General features: G+C 35.8%; 1 protein-coding gene across 1 annotated transcript in view; it reads left to right on the forward strand.

Annotated features, from left to right (window-relative positions):
• LOC129264536 (potassium voltage-gated channel subfamily H member 1-like) overlaps window positions 1–25814 on the forward strand; it is a 105176-nt gene that overhangs the window by 60031 nt on the left and 19331 nt on the right. The window contains exon 2 of the mRNA XM_054902418.2: window positions 18656–18886. Coding sequence (XP_054758393.2) covers window positions 18656–18886 — 231 coding nt within the window. The remainder of the gene's footprint in view (window positions 1–18655; window positions 18887–25814) is intronic.

A 25814-nucleotide genomic window follows, 5' to 3' on the forward strand; every position in this document is an offset into this window, starting at 1 on the left:
TTGGGCCCGTATTCTGAAGTCGGGTTTAATCTAAACTATGGTTTTCAGTTGTGGTTTAACTATGGAAAGCCAATTGTTAAATAAATCTATAACAGTAGAGGTTCAATGTATCAGCTCATTATTTTGACTCCCAAAACATTATTAAATGCCTGGGAAGGATAAATTTGACAGTTGTCTTCACTCTTCACCATTAAAGAATTAGTAAAGAGCACAGTAAACATGAGAAGCATTCAATGTAAACAAAATTTTGAACCGTTTGGCTTCCCATAATTTCAGCACAGAGTTAGGCCATGGTCTCAGTTAAACCCGACATAGGAATACGGGCCATAAAGTCTTACAAACGGATACACCATCCCCACACACAGTCTCCAGCTTGATTTTTTTTTTTTTTTTTTTTTTTTTTTTGGGGGGGGTTATCTCCTCTTGAAACACAATTACATAATTTTTATCTTTACAAGGAAAGGTTCAGAAAATCATGTTATATTGCCCAAATAGTCAACTCCAGTAACACCAGTAATAAACAAAATATCTGGCAGTCTTTCGTTCCTGCCATCACGCACGCGCATAGCCCACACTCACTCAAACCTGCACACCCACACAATATCTACGCAGTCATAATTCTTCTCGTTATTAGATCCCGTAGAATTATCAATATGAGATCGATAATTATTAAATGGAGACCCATTTTTGTTTATTCGCATTGACTGGGAGGGGTTGGAGTTCCTCGCGATCATCCGGAAAATGGAAGGAAATTATTTCCCCTTAACTGAACACTGCGCTGAACCAGTATACAGGGATGGATCACTCTGTAACAGGTGAATAATAAGTAATACCTCACAACTGACAATGATAAGTTAAGAGAGGTGGACTTTAAAAGGTTTCGTAATAATTTTCATAAGTAACTAAGAAATAAATCATAACTGTTAATGCAATGATTAGTTAAAGTTATATGCAATAGCATATAAAGTTGCCAGGGAATGAATTATTGGGTTATAGATTTTATACATATCACGTATCTGAGGTGACTTCCTTTGATTCTTTCAATAGACGTGGTAGAGTTTTGTAATATATAAAGGTATTTGCTTTTATACATCATTTTGCTTACCGATGCAAAAATTTCATATACCTATCCCGATTTATAATGTTTGTATAAGTTGATTGTTATTTGCAAATGTTATTGTAATTATGACCGTTTCATTTTGTTCTGCTGGAAATAAAAATATACAAATTTGAAAATTCGAAGTTCAATAAATGATTAAGATATGTAGTTTTATGTTCCTCATAACACAATAAAATTATGACAAATATGCCTTCTTGTGCAGATATATTAAGCGTTGATGTATTCTTAAATGTAACATGTTGAATTCAGACATGAAACTAAAAATGTTATAAAATGAAATCTAATTACATTAATTTATCCTAGTATTTGGTATCGAAATACACTAATATTCCACACTTTAATCAGCCTACGCTCCTTCTCAATTTATTTCCATTAAGACTATGATTTATTACAACTCAAAATTTATGGGGTCTATAAATCACGCATATTATGTTATGCTATAAGTAGCTATAATCCAATCTTACGATTAAATTGGAAATACTACGAAAGTCTTAAAAGTTTGTAAACGTAGGTGGTATCACGTTAGCTGCCCTAGGTAAACAATATCCATGAGGGGCGTGGCGACACAGGATTAAGCTGGGGACTATAGCACCTAAGTGATAAAAAAGGAAGACAAGCGAAGAAAATATGAAGAAAATATGAAATAAAATGTTTGATAAGAAATATAAAATAATGTGTACACATTGTTTTATTTTAAAAGAAAACAAAACTATTTACTCGCGTTGGGGCCACCTTCGTACCTCCTCAAATTATGTGTATAACTTACTTGTTTAGTGATTTTATTGTCTTCTGAAATGTAAGAATCGCAATCCAGTTGCCTTGATATTAATATCAAATTGTTAATTGAATTAATTAATAGCATATAATTAATATTGAAAACATCAAATCAAACAGCCGATGTGACAAGGAGTATCATTTTTCAGCATTTGAAAATTTCGCATTTTTAAAAAATCAATGCGTCATCCTGTTCATCGATAATTCAACTGAATGGTTGATGAATATTTCAATATCTCTCGTATTTCTATTTCTACGTTATCGTGAGCGATTTCGAATGATGATAAACCCCTTTCAATCCCCAAACTTGTCTCATGTATGAGAAAATGCTGGCTTTAAAACAAACGAAGGTTTTAAACTACTGCTAAAGTGATCAGGGCAGATCGTCACGAGAGTTCATATCTTTCTAAGAATGATATTAACTCTCACGAAGTCATTTTAACCTAGGACATATCATGTGATGGGTAGGAGGATTAGAATTTGAATGATAATGCAAAATAGTCAATGAGGTCATTGTCTTCGTGCGTTATAGAGATAATACTACGTATTCATTCGACTTTTGCCACTTTTTAGTCTCCTACCTAATTAGAGCTGGATCTTCCCCATGATAGTTTCACCATAAAAGAATTCTTTCATGTAGCACATAAGTCTTATCATGGAATTTATGAATTATAAATGAATATAAATTCTTCACTTAACATGGTTGATTATTATTCGAAGTTTTAATCTAATATTGTGATTTTTGAAGGCAAATCTTCTAAAACATTTTTACCCTCTCCCTAAAAGAATGTTCATCATGGTAAATTGGTAATGGTTCTCTTTTTTTACTCGCTGATGTTGGCAGTGGTGAAAGTGATTATAAAATGTTTTCATATAAGCAGATATGAAAATATAACGTTTCTGTGTGTGTGTGTTTGTTTGTTTTCTTTTTTGCTGTGATACCACCATCTCTTACCTCGAGTAATTAATCACAATAATAAATATGCCCTTTAAAATTGAAAACCGCTCATATCGGCATTCATTTATGATCGAGGAATCGAGCGGTACATTCCACCAAATCGCCAGGGATATCCTTAATTGAAAAGTGAGTATAAATCAGGTTAAACTAGATCAACTTGATGTTTGTAGGTTGCTATTGTTCATGCCACAATCATACTATCCATGCAACTGTTTTACATCAAATATCATATTCATTATATGAGGAACAGTCATTCTCTCCTCTTTCACAGAGATTTACTGTAGCTAAAAATCGCGCTTAAATTCTAAGTTCCGCGTGGAAAATAACGCGTCACGTATAGGTCTGGGGGGGGGGGCGTTTCATGAAAGGACTTGTCGGACGTTTTATCCGACAAGTCCCATTTTATCCGACAGTTACCATAGGAACAGTGCCTCTCTGCCAATTAAAATCATGGAGAGATGTCAGATCTGACAACTTGTCGGATGAAAATATTGATGAAACGCTCCCCAGATCACGATCGTAAGACGCGCTCTCCCGGAATTTACGCGTTAGATATGACGTGTGCGTTGGTCTTCGGTATGACTTTAGTCAAACTTACGCATAATTTGGGATGTATCCGGGTCTATCACTGTTCACAAAATGTTGACGGTAAAAGTCATGCATAAGTGTCAACGCGAACGTTCGAATGATCTCATTGATGGTAACGCGCGTCCCCGGACTTCTGACCAACGCGGTAATGCGTCATATCAATGTACAGACAACTGGAGTTTTGAGGGAGATGTTTGGTCAAATCATTGTGACACGTATAGTTGTGTGTTATGTGTAACGCACATAATTATAAGAGCGACTTAAAGTCAGAATCAACTAATTCTGTGTGGAACAGCCCGTGTTTTTTTTACCGTATGCAATACTGCCATTGACTTCAAAACCGGCCAAAACTCTGGTATGAATTATGTAAATTTGCTCCTGTTAAAGGTGTATGCAACGGGGCCTTTTGAAAGTTTTAGTTATTGAAATTAATTCCATTTAAATTCATTTCCCTAATTATGGATACTTTGCCATATTCCTCTGTTTATATTCAAATCTATTTTCAGAGATCTTTTAATATATATCTCTTCCGATTTCACAAGACATTTTTTTTCATTCACCAATTAAACTATAAGCCGTGGAAAGAGGTGATGTTTAATTATTCCTTCCTTCAAAGTGCATCATCCCGAAGAAGGTCGTTTACATCAAACATTAACATGATATATTGTTAGTCAGTATCAAAGCCATTCTACCTCAATGTCTGGCTGAATTTTGATAGATAATTCATAAACCCATCCACAGGAAGTGTGAGAGTGATGAATATTGAATAATGCGAGGGATAGTTTCTTTTCTTCCTACTGGTGCAGTATAAACATATAACTCAAACTGACGAATATATTTAGCAGAGCCTGGAATACAAACATAACTGTTGAAATATAAAAAGTTTTAATAAATTCTTACACGAGTAATACCTTTCATTTGATACAGGAATGATTTTAGATATTCTGTTCGAGAGAGCATTGGTTGAGATCTAGATTTTATACTTTGGACTGATATATTATAATATGAAATACAGTAACCAAAAAAAATTTGCAATCAAAGGTGAAAATAAATCATATTTTTTAAACCCTAATTCGGAATTTTTTTACGGTTGTCTCTTAAAGATATAAAATGTAAAAGGGCTTCCACGAAACGTATTAAGCGTCCTTTTTGTTATGCTAAAGGAAATAAAAGGACAGGGGGGAATTGCATTGTTAATAGCTCCTATAGCGCATATAAATTTCAGTTTGCATCACATAAAATATTATAAATTTAGACTTTTTATTATGAACGAGCTTCGTTCCCCGGTGTTACTAATGTTCATAAAATTATTTATGGTGAATGTATCCATAGCAATGGTTTTCAATAACATCAACGCATGCAGTCCCCATCAAACGACTCAATTGAAAAGTCCATTTGTATTCCCAGGTTATAGATTTCACCAATGAATTTCACAAACCACCAAGGTATTTTCAGACGTGGCTTCTTCGTCGAATCCAGGTAGAAGTTAAAATGTATTTACTGATAACATTTAATAGTTTCAGTTGTTTCAGGTGCCAAGTTGTACCAGGTAACAGGTTGTTTCAAGCTAGATGGAAATACGCAAAGTCATTCACCACATTATTTTGCTGTGTTCTTTACCCTTTTCATCCCAAAATGTTGCATAAAGTGAATGATAGTTGTGAAATCAAATACACTGTAAAAAAAATATTGGGTAAATTTTTACCACCACGAGGGTAATTATGTGTCCAACCAACTTTGGGCAGTATTTTACCCAATGCCGGAAGCATATTGTCCAGTAAGGTTAAAAAATAAGCAGCAATTACTTAAGAATGGGCAAAATTTTCATCACACTGGATAAATAAAAATGCCCAAGAGAAATGCCCAATGTTGGTTGGACACATAATTACCCTCATGGAGCATTTTTACCCAATATTTTTTAGAGTGTACCTCTTCTTGGTAAAAACACAATGCTTTTCAACGATCCTGTAATTTGAGACAGGTTAAGTTTGCCTGAATTGTCTCCAAGATTTGCATTGAGTTTCAAAACTATACACTAGGATCATCCCCTCGTGACCTTTGCTCGTTTGTGTCTCCTTTCCCGCCAAAATTGTGTATCATAAATTGAATCTCGTGCCAAGTTACCATTCCATAGTCTGTTTTTTTTTCATGACAAACACGCCATGTTTATATACCTTTCCTATTAAATGCAATTTAGTGATTGGCCAGTTTAAGACAGGTAAATTCCTGCCGGGCACATGTCACGCCAAATCCATCCTATTGCATGAAATGCAAGCAAACAAAGGCGAACACAAATGTTAGCGGCGACCTGTTTGGAAAGAATGAAATAAGAGAAGATGAGCGAACGAGCGGGGACAAGAATTTACAGACTGTCGTGAAATTCGAACCATCCACTCGCTTATCTTGCAAAAAGTAATTGGATAGTCATCTTCGCTAGCACGTCGTAAATTATCAACACATAGTTGTTGTTGTTTTTTCTCCAACCAACCTTTCTTTACGATGGGTAATATAATGATAGTTCCTTTTTTCTAAGCATGCAGAGTAGACAACTCGCCTGTTTCCATCATATGAAAAAAACCCAATGAGAATCATAAATTGGATTACTTGTCTTCAGCGTAGATCAAAACAAAGTTTCAGCAGTTCGTGATTCAATGTGATCAAATACGACTTACGGATATGCCTAGGTATCAAACAATGCAAATATAAAAGACATTTCTTTATTTTTCTTTTTCTTGTTAAAGGTGCATTTTTATTTCACCTTCTTGTTGAATGTGTCTTTTAAAACAAGGAGTGGAAGTACTGAATTCTGCTCGCAAAGGAAGAACTTTTCTGAACTATACCATGACATTCATACGTCTGCTTCGGACACATCAGCTAAATGACATTTTTAGCATTTTTTCGCATACATCTGCAATCGCTCATTGACATTGGATACTACAAATAAGACGACATATTGACCTATCCAGTCAATATCGTATACACTATGCTACTTACGTAAATTCAAAATGGCGCCGGTCTGGGGGTTTACGAACCATCGATAATAGATACCAATCGGGATATATATATATATATATATACGACTTTCGACCCGAACAGTATAACCTTGGCGTGTCCAGCAAAGAATCTTGACTTACATTTCATTTCCAGGGAATCAGGAGAGACTCGTCAGTCGACGAAAATCTAATAAAAAGGATCACATTTGTTTAGATAACATCCAAGTTGTTTTGGGAGCCTAAAGGAAGGAGGATAGATGACACGTCTAACTGCCAATCGATGGCCGAGCGCGGTCTCTTCTGACCCCAGGTATACAGCATCGTGACGCATCGTAAGACTCGGCCTGGAAAATGGCAGCAGTTAGACATTAGTTCTATATTTTTGGGTGGCACACATGTTACATTGAATTTTTTTGTAGCACAACCTTAATTTTTTTATTAAATACATGTAGTTAGTCGCAATATCTACTTTTGTTTTTATTTCCATTCTCATATTATATCTCTATGTAATGTGCTTTGTATTTTTTAAGAATAGGCGCTATACGAATCTTATTACCATTATTATTACTATTATCATATTAATATTATCACAATTATTATACTATTATTATTGTTATTAATATTATCATAATTATTGTTCTTTAAACAAATTATTGCAGGATACTAAGCGATGTTTTCTTCCAAGCGATAGTAATTTTGTTACTATCTACGTAGGGCAACGACGCAGCTTTTTTACGGGCTTTTTAAAAATAACTTATGAAATTAAGTGGGGGCAATTAGTGACAGCAATAAGGGGGAGAGGGTGGAGGACAGAATTTACTGATTAAAAAAAAGAGCGGCAATAATCCAGCTTTGGAAATTCATGACAAATAGTGCACAGTGCAATTCGATTATAAGTATGCTATCAAAATGCTGTAAATAAATATGGTGTAGTATTTTAGTCATCTTTAGTTTGCGATTTATCTACAGAATTACCAATGTAAAATTATACCAGTAATGTGCTTATTATTTTTCTTCAATTATTTTCTTTGATGGGATTAAAAATAGGCGAAGAATATAAGGCCCAAACTCTCTGGTGAACATGTATCATTTTAATGAACCGACGGTTATCGTTAATAACGAATGGAGTACTCATAATGACTTTGATGCTCCTCGCCCCTTTCCGCGGGGAAACTGAATATTTAATGTTACAGCTGCGACCTAGATGGGCTTTTTTCATCCCAGCATGAGCGGCCAAGGTGAAATCCCTGGAACGGTTTTTTGTTATAATTGTTCATATTTCCCCTCATATCATTCGGAAAGGGAAATTGAGATTTCCGTAATTTCACTGAATAATTCACTGGTCATTTATTGGCTTGAACACAGGCACATAAAGCACTAATTAAGGTCATTCACGCGGCTCATTCATACATAGTCTGTTCCAGCGATCATTGAGCATACATTGCTCACCTTTGCACACACAGTGATAGACAATGAAGTGGAATGTTAGAACTTCGTAAACAGAACATGTTCGCCAAAATTGGTTTAATTGAATACATCTTCAGTGTTCTAAGACTCAGACAAATTGATAAAAATATCTAAATTTTATGATACTCGATTGATTTGTATGAAAACTTTGAGCAGAATGGAAAGGCTGATTGGTCTGATTAGGTAAACAGGTTAAAGCAAATTTCGATATATTACAGCTTGGATCACAATGCCTTACAAAAATACGTAGAGGCCTATCGTCCTCCTTGGTTTTACCACTCAGGGTTCTTAATCAACCTGTATGTTGATTCAAATATTAATCTACCAACTGTTGGTTAAAACCATTGCATGCAATCGGGATTCTTTAACCAACATTTTTAACCAACTTCTGGGTTGGATAACCTCTCAGAAAGTGGGGATGGTTTCTATTTTTTACTATGAAAAGTGTGATAAAAAGAGATAAAAAGGGAGAGGGAAAGATTGGGGATATATAGATATATAGAGTCAAATTTTGAATTTCGACTTGTATACGGAGAGGATGAGTGCAAGAGATAGATAAACCAGGTAGGGTTCAATTTTTGCTTTTATAGGATTCTATACATTACGATGTCCAACAGAATCGAACTATCAACATACACGCTAAGAAAGATCTACGCTTTAAAGGGGTGAAAATATGCACCTCGTCTGCACTGTTTGCTCCTGTCTGCACCGTAAATCGTGCAACTTCGTATAGTTTAACGGTGGATGACTTTTTAATTTGAAAAGGTACAGATCTGAAGCCCTACACCCTTTATGGTACAGAATAATAATAATAATAATAATAATCCGCATTTATATAGCGCTTAACACATCGGAACGACGTCTCTAAGCGCTTTACAGATATATTATTACCCCGGTCATCGGATCCTTGCATGCCCGCATACAATGTATGCACCTTCTCCACTCCCTGGGTGGGAGCTCCCAGAATGTAGCTACCTGCGCACATAAAGATGCTAAATGCTTCTTATGGTAAAGTTTACCCTCAAAAGGGGGTTTTCAGTGTGACCTTTGAAGAGTGCAAAATTAATTTTTTTTTTCTAAGCGTTTTCAGAAAAGTAGTGCTTTCGTCTAACCCCGCACCAAAGCAGTAGACCAGTAAACCCTTCATCACGGAACACCGAATGCATGAAACCTATTTATAGGAAGTTGTTAAATGAACAATGAATCTGTAATGAATAAACTAAATCAAGTACGAACCGGGGCATAGACGTTACGGTTTGCCAGTTACCAAGAGAGCTTAAATCATTCAGATCAATACTTTTCGATGGGACCAGAAACATTATCAAGGACTTAGGTTAAATAGTAAATCAGATGATATTTGTTTTTAATGCTTATTATAAGAAAATTATACAGGTAAGATTGCATTTCAGTAATTTCTTCAGTTAAAGTGCCTGCTATCACACCGAGTGATACTAAGCATGTTATATCACTTATAATACCCGCAGGCCTAGGTAATGGGTTGAATTATAACCCAGTTTAACTAGTACTCTTTTTAAATACTTAATAGATTGTCAATTATAGCTTTCATGACTACAAAAATAAAAACGTGGTCTCAGTACATACCCAGCCTGTTTTCTCTGATTAGTATCAATGAAAAGCAACTAATTCAAACATTTTCAACAAAGTTTGGTTAAATAATTTTGATTGATCAATGAACTATCAACGTGTACAGTTTTGCCCATTATAATTACAAATGCTGTCACTCTGTAATAATTTTGCATTTATTTTCATGTTCTAAAGTAACTGGCATTTGAAAATCAAATGTAAGAGAGTAATGCATGACTATATACATATATATATATATATATATATATATATATGTGTGTGTGTGTGTGTGTGTGTGTGTGAGGGTGTGTGTGTGTATCTAAAAGGATCGAATGAAAGAATGAATGTTGGTAAAAGTGTATCAAGAGATCGAGAGGAGTGGAGACGAAAAAAAACCATGCAAAGTGATTTACGTCAGTAGACGAGATATATTCCTAACTACCAAGGTTACTCCGTTGAATATCAGATTAAATCTATACCACACCTAACTACAATCAAACATTCGGGAAGTATCCATTCTACTCGAGGGGATCGCCAATCTGTACAATTTGAAGAAAGGACAAACTTTGTATTACCGTGTTATTTGGATGGCTCCACTACCTCCTGATGGTCTGAAAATGAGTTCATTTTCCTTCGTTTTAAATAGTAACATTATGTGATCGTTATCATTCTTTCGTAATTGTTATTTCTACTTCCAATGAATTCAGCTTTCTACGGTAGATGTGAATGTACTTTGATTAAAATTCCTCTAAAGAGATAGCATAAAAATATCGTTTAATCAGTAATTATCATATTCCATCAATTTTGGTATAAATTTACCCTATTAAAGTATTATTCGTGTTTGCATGCGCAGAAATTGGTGGTAATTAAATTGTTAGTTTTCTGCATCATTTGTCAGGTTGTCCTGTGAAATAGGAAAGTAATGTAATATGGATAATATGATCGATATGGCTGACTGTCTCCGTCTCTGGCTATTTCTCTTGCTTTCTCTTTTCTCTATCTTCTTTTATTATCATTTCTGTATAATACATATCTTTATTTCTCACTTTCTCTTCCTCTTAGATTGATAGATTTCATTCTAATTCAATCATCTCTCTCTCTCCATCTTGATCTGTTCATTCCTTCTCCCGCCCCCTCTCTCACTGGCTCCCGGTTTTAAATCTTAATATATATATTTTTCTTTCTCCCTCTAAGTCTGTCTGTTTATCTCTCTCTCTATCTTCCCCCTCATCTTTTCCTCCTCTATGCATCAGTTCTTTCGTCCTCTGTTTCTGTACATCTCCCTGGTTGACGTTTGTTTTGCAATTAAGCAATGTAAACAACTCCTAATTCAATCCTCAAATGCACATCATTATTAATATCGAGGGGTATGCATCAATGCCAACTAATATCAGTCCCTCGCTCACCTTCATATTCTGCTCTGGTTTATTAAAAAAAATCCCCCTTTCCTTTATAACTACGACAATTATCCATTGTATCACTATCAAAATGATAATTGCCAGGCATAAGCTTTACATTTGCCATTTAATCAATATATTTTATATCAACAACATACATGTCTATATCCACCTAACAATAGGTCAATTTTGGAGCATAAGAGTCTCTCTCCGAAAACTCATGTTCGAAAGTAATAGAGTACTGTCGTTAAGCAATACAGCATGGATTCCTATAATTAGTCGTTAAAAATTACTGGGATCAACAACATAAAGTTCATTTTCGAATAAATATAGGTTTGTTTACAACTAAAATGGCCATCGATTGAACAAGATTAGCTAATAGTATGATCTTTTCATTCATTAATACTTCTTTTAACGATGGTTTCTTTTTATGTGGGTTTTATTGGTGTTTTAATATCAAAATTAATGATTTGTATTCACCCAGCCCCTGACTACACATCATGTTTTCTTAAGTAATTAAGCTTGAATCCTGATCGACAGTGATGTTTTATCTAATATCGTCTGATTCGTGTTCAGGAATATAGAGTAGAAAAATGGATGTCACTTAAGCACTTGGCTGATTGTATCTCTGAGATTTACGCGCTACACAGACATTATAGAGAGAGCAAAAGAAAATTACATCAATGTAGTATTTTTTTGTAATGATATATTTTAGATATCAATGCAAGGTCACGTTTTTGTGGGTGTGAGCAGCAATGTCGCCGTCTTTATTCAAATAAAGTGATCGAATGATTTGCAATGAAGGATAAAAAGCGAAGACAAGACAAGCAGAATTCAAATAAAGTAGTAATGCTTGCATGTCGTGTGAAAACATCACTGATGCTGGTGTTTTTCTCTTATTCTTCCTTTGAACAATAAGATTGAAAGAGAATCTTATTTTTGCAGTGTTATTTTTTTGTACCTTTCTCTTCAGTCGATATTTCCATTAACAGTACATGAATCAAAGCATAACCAAAAGAAATGCAATCGGTATGATAACTGGCGTAATAAGTCAACCTGTTGATGTGCAAATGCGAAGGATAATTTCTAAATAGTCGTGAATGTGATCAAACAAGAAACTACGTTTTCAAAAATCAAACCTAATTTTGTGGCAGCTTTTAACACAATATCCAGAAATCCACAAATAATTTCATATAATTAGCCTTCAGCCTTCAATATCCCTTCTTTTTTTCTTTTTCTTTTCTCGATCGTGGAACTGTTTTCTTTGGGGTGGGGAGCAAGTACTTCCAGTCCCCTTCATCTATACACCGGTGAATACAATCGTCGCACAGGTCTTTAAAAAGCTACGCGGGGGCGTTTATCTCCAAGACTCTGGTTGCTTATTAACCAAATATTCAACATTATCATTCTAATCATAATAACGGGAAATGGCTGAAAATCAATAAAAGTAATTGATAGTATGTTTGGCAAAGGAAAGCATTCAATGAAATAAAATAATGTTTTTCAGTCCCACTTCTGTCTTTCCTCGAAAATGCAATACTTCTCAAACCTGGGTATTTCCACTCCACTATTCTCGACTTAAAACATGTAAAATAGAACATACAAGAGGCAAGAGCTTATCTAGAATGCCTTTGAAGAGCGATTGAAGAGGGAAGAGATATCTTTGTACATGCTCCTGCATGCAGATTGCTTTTTAAAAAATTAAAGAAGAATTTTGAAAGATTGTGGATTTCTTTTTTGCATAATATAGATAAAACCATTTTCAGCGGCTTAACTTGCTTACATTTCAAACCTCTCGAAAATGATTCTAAAACTTACTTAGTAAGACAGTATTTCAATAGGTAGAATGCTGCTCAATCATTCCCTGGTAATGCCCAAGTTATCAGGTAGTATACCGTGGTATACTGTGAACATACAGGCTTGCTGATATACGGTGATAGCAGTAGCGATTGAAGAGATAGATCAATGTTGGGTGATGCCTATATATAGCACGCCTCGGCTCATCGCTTCCATCATGACAGTTTTCATCGATTACCAAATTATCTTCTTTACCCAGGAATGACAGTGAACATCACACTCCTACTCTCGCGATAGGGGTGTAAAATGTTAGAGAGTGGGTACGTTGTTGAAAAAAAAGGGGGCGGGGTTAAACCAGGTCGTATTATTTGAAACATGAACAGTTTCGTGGAAATGCACTTAAATTATCTTCCATTAGAGAGTGTCGTTTTGGGCGTCAATTGTAATTTGATACAAGAATGAGGGCTTTAGCACCTGGGAATTTGAAAAAAAAGAGTGAGCACTGATGATATAGAGTCTGGGAGATGTGTTGTCAAGTTCCGCGGAGCTAAGTCTGTTTCTTGAAAATGTCTTTTAGGCGTCAAAGTTTTTAGAATGTATATGGGGCTAATCAAGACTCAGCTTTGTGACCAAGATGAATATGAAATTGTTTTGAGCAGAGAATATATTTTTTTCGTTTACAAAATTAATGTACAGTATAGGACACTACAGTCTAAGGAGAATGGTTTGAACTGACCGCAATCCGGCGAACTATTGGTACTTCATACTCTATAAGAAGAGCCGCCTGAGGGCGGTATGATCAAAATATATTGGAAATCTTCCCTGCCAGCCGTTCGAATCCTCCTGTGCTTGAAGTTAATGATGTATCTTTCAAGTTTACATGAAAATGGTGGAATAATTGATGATAAGCAATGCTTTAAGAGATCATCTCATTTTGTGAATAGATATCTTTAGATTTCATAATGATTTTATTCATAGGAAATGTCTCAGAAGAAGTGGCAAACGAATTGTGTCACCGATCCCGGAGGTGTGAACTGCAATAACAAGTGTTCTTGTGTGAACATATATAAAGAAAAATAACAATCCCATATACGCACATAGCCAAACTGTACAGATTCACACGCAAACACTCCGTTACAAGCCTATATAAGCACTTACGTCTCAGGTTTCACATGGGTATCATGTAAGAGTAAATCAAATGAATATTTAATGAAATTCCCTAAAAATGGACGCAGGATAATATTGATGCCAAACATAATAAGGCTACATTGATTAAATAATTTGAGTATTATGGGATAATGCATTATGAAACTAGTTCACATTTAGTTAATTATTAAATAAATTTTGGAAAACGTTATAACATCTTCAGGTTTAAACATCGCAACATAATATACGAAAAAGAAATATGATATACAATATGTTATAATAATAATAGTTAGTCCGTGATCGGGTGTCTCGAAGACGGTGAGATTTCTTGCGTCATTAAATGTCACGCTACTAAATAATGAGCATTGGTCTACCATGATCGCACGAATTAAATATTGAGTATGGATTTAACACAGTCACACAGACTTATTTAGTATGGACTTACCATGATTACAGAAAGTAAATGACATTGATTTACAATGATGGCACAAACTAACTGATAAGCATGGATTTACCATGATAACAAACTAAATGATGAGTATGGATTTACTATGATAACACAAACTAAATGATGACCATTGATTTACCATGATCAAACAAACTAAATGTTGAGTATGGATTTACCATGAATACACAAACTAACTCATGAGCATCGATTTACCATGAGTAAACAAACTAAATGATAACCACTGATCTACCATGATCACACAGACTTGATGTTGAGTATGGATTTACCATGATTACACAAACAAAATGATGAGCATGGATTTCCCCTGATAACACAAACTTAATGTTGAGTATGGATTTACCATGATTACACAAACTAAATGATGAGCATGGATTGACCATGATTACATAAACAAACCAATGAGTATGGATTTACCATGATCACATAAACTAAATGATGAGCATGGATTTACCATGAAAACACAAACTTAATGTTGAGTATGGATTTACCATTATCACACAAACTAAATGATGAGCATGGATTTACCATGAAAACACAAACTTAATGTTGAGTATTGATTCACCATGATTACACAAACAAAATGATGAGCATGGATTTACCCTGATAACACAAACTTAATGTTGAGTATGGATTTACCATGATTACACAAACTAAATGATGAGTATGGATTTATCACGATCACACAAAATGGCGGTGAACAATGACACCATACTAATGCAATAAGATTTTTATGAAGTACACGTAACAGTATTGAAGAGGTTGATAAAATATCAGAAAGTACAGTCGTCCTAGGTTGATGAATGCAGATAAAGACATGAATGCCAAATGTCTTCTGGCTATTTATGAATAATTCCATTTCCCTAACCCATGTCATAAAAAAGGGCCTGGTCTCTGTGCTATAGCTTTATTTCTCAAACAATCAGGGCTTATTTCCTTGAGAGGCACAATCGGTTATTCTGGTGGGGAAGTGATTGACACTTTTATGAATTATGAAATAAGCGATTGAACAATATACTTCTTATCAGAAGGGATAGAGAGAGAGGGGGAGTGGATCAGTGGAATGAAGAAAACAATAATAACCCGCTTTTAATATAGCGCTTAATACACCCAAACGGCGTTTGTAAGGGCTTAACATCTTTGCACACAATGTACGCACCTTCTCCACTCCATGGGGAGCATTCCAGCAATAGTTTCAAGATTACATCGCTATATAGGCATACTACACAGGCTTTCGCATGATACCAGGTATCCATTTAACACCTGGGTGAAGAGTGGCAAGGCGTGGATCGACGCCTTGCCACAGATAGGGCCTAAATTATGATATTTGACTGAATTCTAAATAATTTGTTTTATTAGCTTGATTGTTGGTGCCAACAAATGAAAGTAAAATGCATTTCAACGTGAAAAATATAAGTATATGCTCACTTAGTTTCTGCGACATCTAATTGCTATAAGTAATGATTTTTTTTTCCTTTTCAACGTACACGTAAATAATGAATCACCTCTCGCGTCTGTATACATCGCTTATCCATCTGCATCTTTCACTTGCATTTTTTTATAAACTTATTCCGGTTTTCAAGACGAACTATACATATATATATATATATATATTTAGCAGTATCTATCCAATACTTTCTTTCTCTCTCCCTCTCCCCCCCCCCCCGCTCTCTCTCTCTCTCTCTCTCTCTCTCTCTCTCTGTCTCCACCCTCTCTCCCTCTCTATCTCCCTCTCATATTAAACATTTTTTGCTTACCTTATTATCGTCCAAGCCATCGCTTATTTTCTCTCTCTTGACTCTCCTCATTACCAATGCCACTTAGACCCCAACACGCACGTCTCTTATTTTATTCCTTGTTATATCATTTTAACCTCTTCATCTCTTATTGTTGGCCTTCCTTCATAGTTTCTCTATTTCCTAATAACCGCAATCTGACTGCTTTCCCCCCTCTCAATCTTTTCTCTTGAAGAATATTTTGAAATTCTCTTCCGTCTCTCCGGCGTGTTCATCTCAGGCCTGCATGGCTTTCACCGGTTCTATTTAATTGCAATGCGTCAGGTCTCCATGGTTACCACGCCGTTTCTCGCCATAAACACCAATTTGAAAATCTTAAGAGACTTCAAGAGAATGTATTTTCCTTTCATTTCTCCATCAAACCGATAAAAACATGGCATAGAGGACTGAAGGGTGATATTATGCTATTCAGCATCGTAATAAACTGAAGCAGTCGACTATTAAAAAATTTATATAAAGGGTAAAACACACGAAAATCAGGTCAGTTATAATACAAATAAGTCTAAAAGATTAAATCAAATTTACAGTCCCCCATATTTCAGTCCTCACAAAAAAGGAGGGCAATCTGATCTAATTCCTCTTTACTTTGATAACATTTATAAAGGTGCCACACCCAGACACATCCTTTATAAAACAGTAAAATCTGACAATTCATGAAATAATTAAATACAGTTAAACACTTAAACAAACCACAAGCAATTTAAACAATTTAAAGATATCAATGCGACAAAAGATAATCTTTTAACAAAAATAGGTAACTATTGCTTTTCCATTTATGTTACGGTCACACCTGTAAAACCGACTCCAGACTGGCAAAAGCTACTACGTTATTTCAAATGACATATCGTTGGTCCGGTTCGACATATTTGCAATTTTTCGTCCCGTATAAGAAAACTCGGACGATCTGCTGTCTCTGTCCACCAACTTTCGACAAAGCCCTCGTAGCTATCCAATGTGATTTGACTTGCATTTTCCATAATTAGGTATATAGAACATGCACTATAAGAAGTAAAATTTAATCACAGTCGTTTTCTTTGAAGATACGAGAACGGTAAGTTTGATCTTGCTATGTTGCATCGAGATCACACAATTCAAAATTCGCTTGCATTTTTTTGTCATTAAAAAGTTCAAAATGAAGTATAAAAAAGTAGCACATAGAAAAATGGGGATGAAAGAGATTTGTGATATCAAATCTCTCAATGGTATAGCTCTCATTCTCACCGCAGTTAAGCTTGACCTTTTAGGGGTAAGATTTGAATATTTTAGAAGGCCTAACTGTGCGAAATATCGTCTTCATTTTTTATTCATCTTTTTTTGTGTGGAAAAGCCAGTGAGAGTTTCATGGTCACCATAATGAATAAACGATATATTTCTGATACCCCAGTCGTGCCATGGAAGTTTTTGTGCACGGCACCAGAGTTTCTTTACCAGACAGAAATGAATTGTTTATGAATACGTTCATTATACTTGTTGATTGCTTTTTATTCCACTAAATGATGAATTCAGCATTTTGAATTGTTATCAGGATTAAAATGCTACAGCCACTCAAAGTGTTTTTTTGTTGTTGCTTGCTTTTCTTTAGCAACAAATTTACATTGTTCTGCACTCAACCCAGGTGAGGTAAATAGGTACCGACAGGAAGCACTTCCTAAAAAAAGCTATAAGCACCGGAATCGGTTGACTAGCTTAGCCGGGGTAATATAGAAGCGTCTTGATCACCTAGCAACACTGTAAAACTGTGGTGTTAAAACTGACACCAGTTGGTGTCTTTAGAGGACCACACCTTGAGGTGTTAAAATTACACCCTAGAGATTGAATATAACACCAAAGAGTATAAATGCAACAACCAAAGGTGTTGTAATAACACCTATAGGTGTTAAACTAACATGATCAATTTAACACCGGAGTAAAAAAAAACTTGCGTGGTCCTCTTTGTACACCGGTTAACACCAGTGATTTGCTGTGAAGGTGCGCTATATAAATCCTGCTCACAAAATGGAATCTCTATGTTTGTTATTTTCATTCCCAGGACATTTATTGTCTGGACAATGAACGATTAAAAATGCTTGAAAAAATGAATTTTGTTATTGAAAAAACACATGCTGTAGACGATGTTGAGTTCTTTAAATACCGCCGATAACATTAGTTCTTCTTTTCTATTCCGGTATTAGCACTATTAGCACAATGCTTGAATGATAATACGCATCATTGATATAGCGCTTATAACCGGAAGGGGGTCCATTCACAGTGAAATTAATCAATAGGGAGTTTGAGAGGTTTGTGAAGATCAAGTGTTCCTTTGGGACAATTCAATCCTCTTTTTTTATTCAAAAAAGAGGTTGTTTTTGTTGGTACAATTTTACTTTCATTATCATTTGTGGGTTGATTCGTCAATTTCACATACAGTACTATCAACAGTACAGACTATCAACACTCATTTCACGATCAACAGTACTATCAACACTCATTTCAAGATTAATTATTAATTTGTTTTGAGAATAATCAACTAAAGATTTACATTTACATTGGTATAATAATTTTTATCTTCTATCTGTTCTTCTGATTACAGACAGCAGTTTTATCCTGGCCAACGCAAGGGTGGTGGACTACCCTATCGTCTATAGCAATGATGGGTTTTGTAAGATGACGGGTTTCAACAGAGCAGATTGTATGCAGAGGAGTAGTACCATCAATTTCATGTACGGCGAATTGACCAATCAGGATGGAGTCAAAGCAGTACAGGAGGCGTTTGAAAAACAAGAGGCGGTACAGGTCGAGTTACTCATATATAAAAAGAGCAGTAAGTTTGACGTTGATTTATTGAAGGGGGAACGGATGAGGTGAATGTCTTCAATAAGTTTGTAATAAGAATACCATCCTCATCTGTATTCTAATTACTATCAAAAGACTGATACTTTGTAATATTCTACCACCACTTCTACTACTACTACTACTACTAATATTATTATTATTATTCTATGAATACTACTTTATCCACTACCACTTCTCCTACGAAACTACCACTACTACTTTTACCATGTTTATTATATCTACTGCTGCTGCTGTTCTGCTGATATAAAGCTATAACTATACTATACTACTCTCACTACTTCTATTACAGAATTTTGTTGCTGTTTTTAATGAAAGTGTGGCACCTGAATTGTGGTAATATCTGTTCATTGAGCCCCTTTTGGGCCTGTATGTATTATGAATGCAACTGACCCCATAAAAAACATGTCACCTAAAACCAGTATTACAAAAATGCGTCATACTTACTCTTACATCTTAGAATAACTCATTACTACACATTTGAATCTGTCGGTGAAGGTCAACCGATACACTGACACGTAAGGATACTCTGATCCAACTTACCGAATCTTTAGAGCAGTTATCTACTCAAAGCAGATTCATAAACAACACAATTTATATAATTCACAACTTTGGTTGCTCATTTATCATTCATGACTAAACGTAAAGGGTTGAGCGGTGTAACGTTTGTCGGTTTAAAACTCATTTGTATTCATAGTTTATATCGCGTTCGTCTCATAAAACAAATGACTTTATCGCGTTAATGTCTGTCTCATTAAATTCTTAATAAGCTTTCTGTCGGTGATGATTGATGTATTCTAGTACTCCTCGCAAGAGTCTTTTATAATCTGTGTACACTTCATTTTATACAAACTGTATGGATGATGGTTGAATTAGCCGCAAATTTACGTCAACAAAATATATAAGAAAGAAGGTCGGTGTTTGTGTATCTGTTAATTTCGCATTATTAAAGCAGAGTTGTTTTTATGATTTCGTGACTAAACTGTCAAAAATAAATAAATAAATAAACAAATTAAAAACATTTACAACAATCCTGGGAACAAATCAATAGTCAATCTGAAAGACTTTACCTCCAAAGCAAAGCCAGCCAGAATTTACACGAATTTAAAATTTCAAAATTTAAGGCTATCATCTTCATGTATAGTTTCAGTTTTATAGACAGGCAAACAGATCGTGCCGTACAATGCCCAAGCTTAAATTTTGAGGTACAGTAAAACCACTGGATGTTCCTGGAAAAAAAAAAAAAGTATAATAGGTCTAAATATTAATATTTCAATGGATTGAAATATTTTCATGTTTAAACGAAAAGACACTCATTATTAAGGTATTGACGTTCAGACCCTGTATTTACTTCATTTGTATTTCGTTTAAGAAAATAATTAAGAAGAAAGCTCCCAAATAACCTCTACACTTCCTCCAATTAAAAGTCATTAGAACTTTCATCAATTAGTAGTAGTAGTAGTAGTAGTAGTAGTAGTAGTAGTAGTAGAAGTAGTAGTAGTAGAAGTAGAAGTAGTAGTAGGAGGAGGAGTAGTAGTAGTAGTAGTAGTAGTAGTAGTAGTAGTAGTAGTAGTAGTAGTAGTAGTAGTATAGTAGTGGTGGTGGTAGTAGTATAGTAGAACTGTTGGTATCACTACTACTGTTTATACTACTACTCTGAGACATACATCGACCGGTCTTGATTTGGGTAAAGGAAAACAGAGGCTGAAAATTCGCCGGCGAACGAAACAAGTGCATGGTTTAGAAAAATCGTCATATAAATTTGATTCGCTATGTACGTAAAGAGACTACATTTTCAGTGAATATCTACAAAAACTACCATGATAAAACAACCAATACAATGGCCCGAATTCACAAAGGTGGTTTTGAAAACCCACGGTTGAGTCCATGGTTTATGCAGATTTCCTGTATAAATTACGCTTAATTTAGCGCGTATCGGGCGCGTGTATAAAACATGTCCAATGCTGATGCGCGCTTTTGTCACAGTGCGCAAAATTGACGCCTGTTACCATGGTAAGATACGCTATTTTATTCATGAGTCCACTGTTTGAAGAGTGGACTCATGAATAAAAACAGTGGACTCATGAATAAAATAGCGTACTTAACCATGGCAACAGGCGTCAATTTGGCCCACTGTGACAAAAGCGCGCATCAGCATTGGATATGTTTTATACACGCGCCCGATACGCGCTAAATTAAGCGTAATTTATACAGGAAATCTGCATAAACCGTGGACTCAACCGTGGGTTTTCAAAACCACCTTTGTGAATTCGGGCCAATGATTCCAAGTATAAAAAGTTTTATTCGTGACCCCCTTCCCACCAGTACTTCGTTCTGCTACTGTCTTCTACGATTATTACCGCTAGATTAAAGTAGGTCGAGAAATATAATAAAGTTATTAATGTTTAGTATTTTTATCCTTCCACTTCTTCCTCATCCTCGAACACATATTTGGTAATGGTTCGTGGCAGTCGCCATCTTTGATCTAAAATTACTTCGGTAGTAAATTGGGGTCAAATTTTGGTCAATATGCGATGCTGAAGTCATTTGCTCATGACTCTATATAGGATAAACTTAAGGAGCTGAGCTCTCACAAGATCGAACTACCCAAAAATCGTCCGATAAGAATCTGGAACATTTTGGGAAATATCACAATTCGACATGGCTATATATATGGGGGATGTGTGAGGGTGTGCGTGCGTGTTTGTGTGCGAAGAATACGTACGTATGTCTTTTCGATTGGATAGATTTTTAGCGCGTGACACGCATTAAATCATTTACAGTTCATAAGGATATTATTGAATTTTATTCAGTGGATAAGCATACTATTTCCTCTCTACTCCCCCTTTATTTTTGGGGGGATGAATTTTCAAGTATTTGTGCATTTGATTGAAGTCATCAACGGAGATATTAAAACTTAAATGTTTTAAAGTAATAAATGTGTTAATTGAAAGCACATCAAACTGTGGGTCACTGTCGTGTGTGCAACATAGGGTAGGTAAAGTATAAAGGGTGGATACGCATACAGGAATTACCGGGGGGGGGGGGCTTTTTCAACAAAAATTAAAAAGGATATCACCAATCACCGAGAGCATTCATCTAATCATTTAATAATTTTTGAGCAAAAAAAGTAAGGGGTCAGGGGCAAAGCCCACTCACCACCTGTACCCCCCCCCCCCTCCTTCCGGATCCGTAAAGTTGCACTCTGTGTGCTTTCAAGAGGGTAGATATCAAATCAGCATTGTGGTATATAATGGGTTTATACGATCAGAAAGAAGGGGTGACGTTCTGATAATTTTTCGCTATCAAGGGTATAGGTTTTATCTGAAACCGAGTTCATGAAACCTCACTAAGAATATCTACAAGAGCTTTGTACCTGTTCCATAGGGCATAGGGGGTCAAAGGCATAACCCATTATTTACCCTGAGAGGAGTTCAGAGGTGTTACAGCCCATCGTCATTGCTAGTGACTGATGATACTGTGAAAGCTGGCTATCTACTCAACCCTCGGGTGGCTCATAAACACTAACTGGTGTTAACTCTTCTACCTACGTGAGAATAACTTGGCCCCGTCTCGTTAATAATTCAACAAACTGTGATTGGCTAACAATTCACCTATGTTTAGGTTCATGTATTTCTGTACACATTCCAGAAGACATTGCACATGGGAAGGTTAAAACCTTTGCAAAAATACCTTGGTATGAATTTGCTTCATGTTGTAGACGGATGAAGAGTAGTGTTTTAAAGTACGTTTTTCACAATTATACACTTTCGAAAAAATCGCATCAAATTATATTACCTCTTTAATGATACTAGTAATTAATATCTACAAATAGACATAAACATTTGTTTCATATATTTTTAATGATCGAAATTGGATTTTTTTTAATGTCTGTGCTTCCATAAAACTGATTTTGAATCACTCACAAAAGTTTCTTGCAACGCTGCATCAGATTCCATCTTTGTTCATGATGATGCATTTTGTTCCGACACTTATTTATCCTTTCTCTTAATTTTAGAATGTACAAAAAACACATTTGAACTACTCTGATTTCAAGCACCAGCCCAGACACCCGTCAGTATGTCTCACACACACACACCCTCGCAGTCTTACACCCTGCCCCCGCACACGCCCACTCCCACCGCCACACACACACCCTCTCACACACACACACCCTTCACACATACCCACAAACCCAAATGCACATACACACACCTCCATCTCCTCCCTCCCCCACACACACTCACCCTTACACACCACCACCACCTGACTCGCGTGTCGACAAATCTCGTGGATAGAAATCAAAGTAGTGCAGGAATATAAGAGAAACAATTGATTTAAAATGGATTCAAAATGGGGATTCGTTTTCAAAGTTATGGCACGCCAAAACAAATAAGTAATTTTATTGTGTTACCGGTTTGATAATCTTTGTTTCTTGTTGGAGCAAAATATTACCCTTTCACCAGCCCGAGTCAGCACAGATTAAGATTACAATTTTTCTCAGGATTTGATTTTTTGGGGTCTGTGAAAATATGCCAGGTGTACATACTCCCCCTTCCAAATCAACAAATAGCTTGTTACCGCTCCTCAGAGACTTACTTCATGTTATGACGCCCCCCCCCCCCTCCACCCCACCCCTCATCTCCATTATGTCCTAAAGCATGACAACCAATCTCTGATCAGCGACTGGTACAGTATGATTACTAATCAATCACTCACTCAATTTAAAGTAAAGAAACCCCTCTCTGTATTAAGCGATCTCTCATTAGCGTGATCGATCACCCAATCTCTATCGTCTGCAGACCGTAGTCCAACCTGCGTGTGAATTAGTCCGGTTTGAAGGGAAGCGGTTTGGGTGCAAGCTACTCGTGATGCATGTAATGTGATACAGATAATCAGGTACTGATCCATCTCTGGTTTGCAATTCTTTAAGTGGAGCATTGCCATGGTTATGAGGAGAAGGGGTGAGGAATCATTCCAGTTTTACAGAAAAATGCAAGTCATGCATATATCTTCATATTGTTGATATGTGATTTTCCATCACCCATAACAGGGGTTTTGCAATTAAAAAAAATCACATTCCAAACACACACATCGTTTTTAACAAAACAATTAGAGATACATTTCCAAAATAACAAGAAGTATAATTTCTTTCTTTATTCTTAATTCTTTATATACAATCTTAATGTCAATTCTTTCCCCAAAAAATCCTATAACAAAGATAACTGAATTCGTGAACAGTTTGCTTTATTGAAAATAAAATCATTTGATGTATTATGAAGACTTTATATGACCTATAGCCGTATAGTATTCCTCATGTTTTATTTATTTTTTTTGTTTGTTTGTTTCTTCCTTGTAAGGGGGTAGTTTTGAGCCATCACACCCGCCCGTGTGTTGATATAGTAGCGATCATAAAAGTGGATAACGCTCCGGAATTTAAATGATAAGGTCCGGTGTTCTAATCCAACCTCAGCAGTCACGCCCTTTAGCAAGGCGTTTATCTACATTTGCCACTCTCCACCCCGGTGTAGTAAATGGGTACCCCAGCTGGAAGAAATGCCTTCAATGCTTGAGGAAGCGATCAGAGAAGCTGTGCTAAAGCCGGGGTAATGGTATATGCAGCCTTTGGAAACTTTGAATAAAATGCTTTATAAATATTGCATATTAACATTGTTTATGAAATAATCATTTTTCCCTATACTAGAAGTTCATTTTTAAATTGCTTTTGTAATTCTATATTTTACGTGTAAGGTGTTTACCCAAGTTTAAAATACAGTCTCCGAGAAATCACATAAATGCCATTTTGATGTGCATCCTGTTACAGCTATATTCGTTCCTCAGCTTCGTATGTTAGGTTTGTGGTTTTCATAATTCATTCGTATTCATGAAACCTAATCAAACACAACGCTCATCTGGGACTGGTCACGTGACCACATGCTTCATCAAAACAGCCCCCAGAATTATACGACCCACACATTTTGGACAACCTGTCTGGGAGAAGGGTGACTTGTGTTAAGAGCAAAGACATTTTTTTCAATTCTTCCTGAAGATGATTATAAACGGCTACATTCAAATGCAGGTGTCCAGAGGGTTTGCAAGACATAGCATACCCCTTACCCTCGTCAATGGATACGATTTCAAGCCACACTTGGGGTGAATAACTTCCACTCCCTGCGGAGTATTCCCTGAAGAGCATTGCCAAGGGAGATTAGTGCTGCCGCGGAATTCGTATACCTTATCCACTGTACCACCACGCAACCATAAAAATATATGCACCACAAAAACCCATTAAGAATTGTGTAGCATCATAGTAAATCCATCTTTCTTTCTAATCAAGCTATTTGTATATTAGATATCAGAAGAAAGATTAGAAAATACATCTTTATACTTTGAGAGTATGGCATTACAAATGTCGGCAAACAAAAAGGTAGTCACCACTTTCAACCAATGGTGTGAGACAATTATTTTTTTTTTATTAAAGATTTTTATTGTAGACCCTGCAAAGGTCTAATGTAAAATGATGAATTAAGTACTTTTATATTCAGTGATATTGTTCGGCATTTGCTCTCTTAATATTTTAACCGGTGTGTTGGCTCAGATGGTAGAGCGTCCGTCTCACAACCGGGAGTTCAAACCCCGGCCATGTCAGACCAAGACGTTAAAAGATGGGGTTGCTGCTACCCTGTTTGGCGTTCAAGCAGTTCAAGGAATAGAGCTACGTCGATCTGACGCTGCACAGTGGCTGCTTGGCCCACGATCAATTGGGCAAATGAATTTTCGGAGTATTTTTATTTCAGATATCATATCTAACAATCAAATATGGATTTTCATTTTCATTTCATTATTAACCCACAATGAGATCAATTACAAATTGGGATAATCATTTAGTCACTGCGATC

Source organism: Lytechinus pictus, chromosome 7, assembly GCF_037042905.1.
Source record: "Lytechinus pictus isolate F3 Inbred chromosome 7, Lp3.0, whole genome shotgun sequence".
Taxonomy (NCBI): Eukaryota; Metazoa; Echinodermata; class Echinoidea; order Temnopleuroida; family Toxopneustidae; genus Lytechinus; species Lytechinus pictus.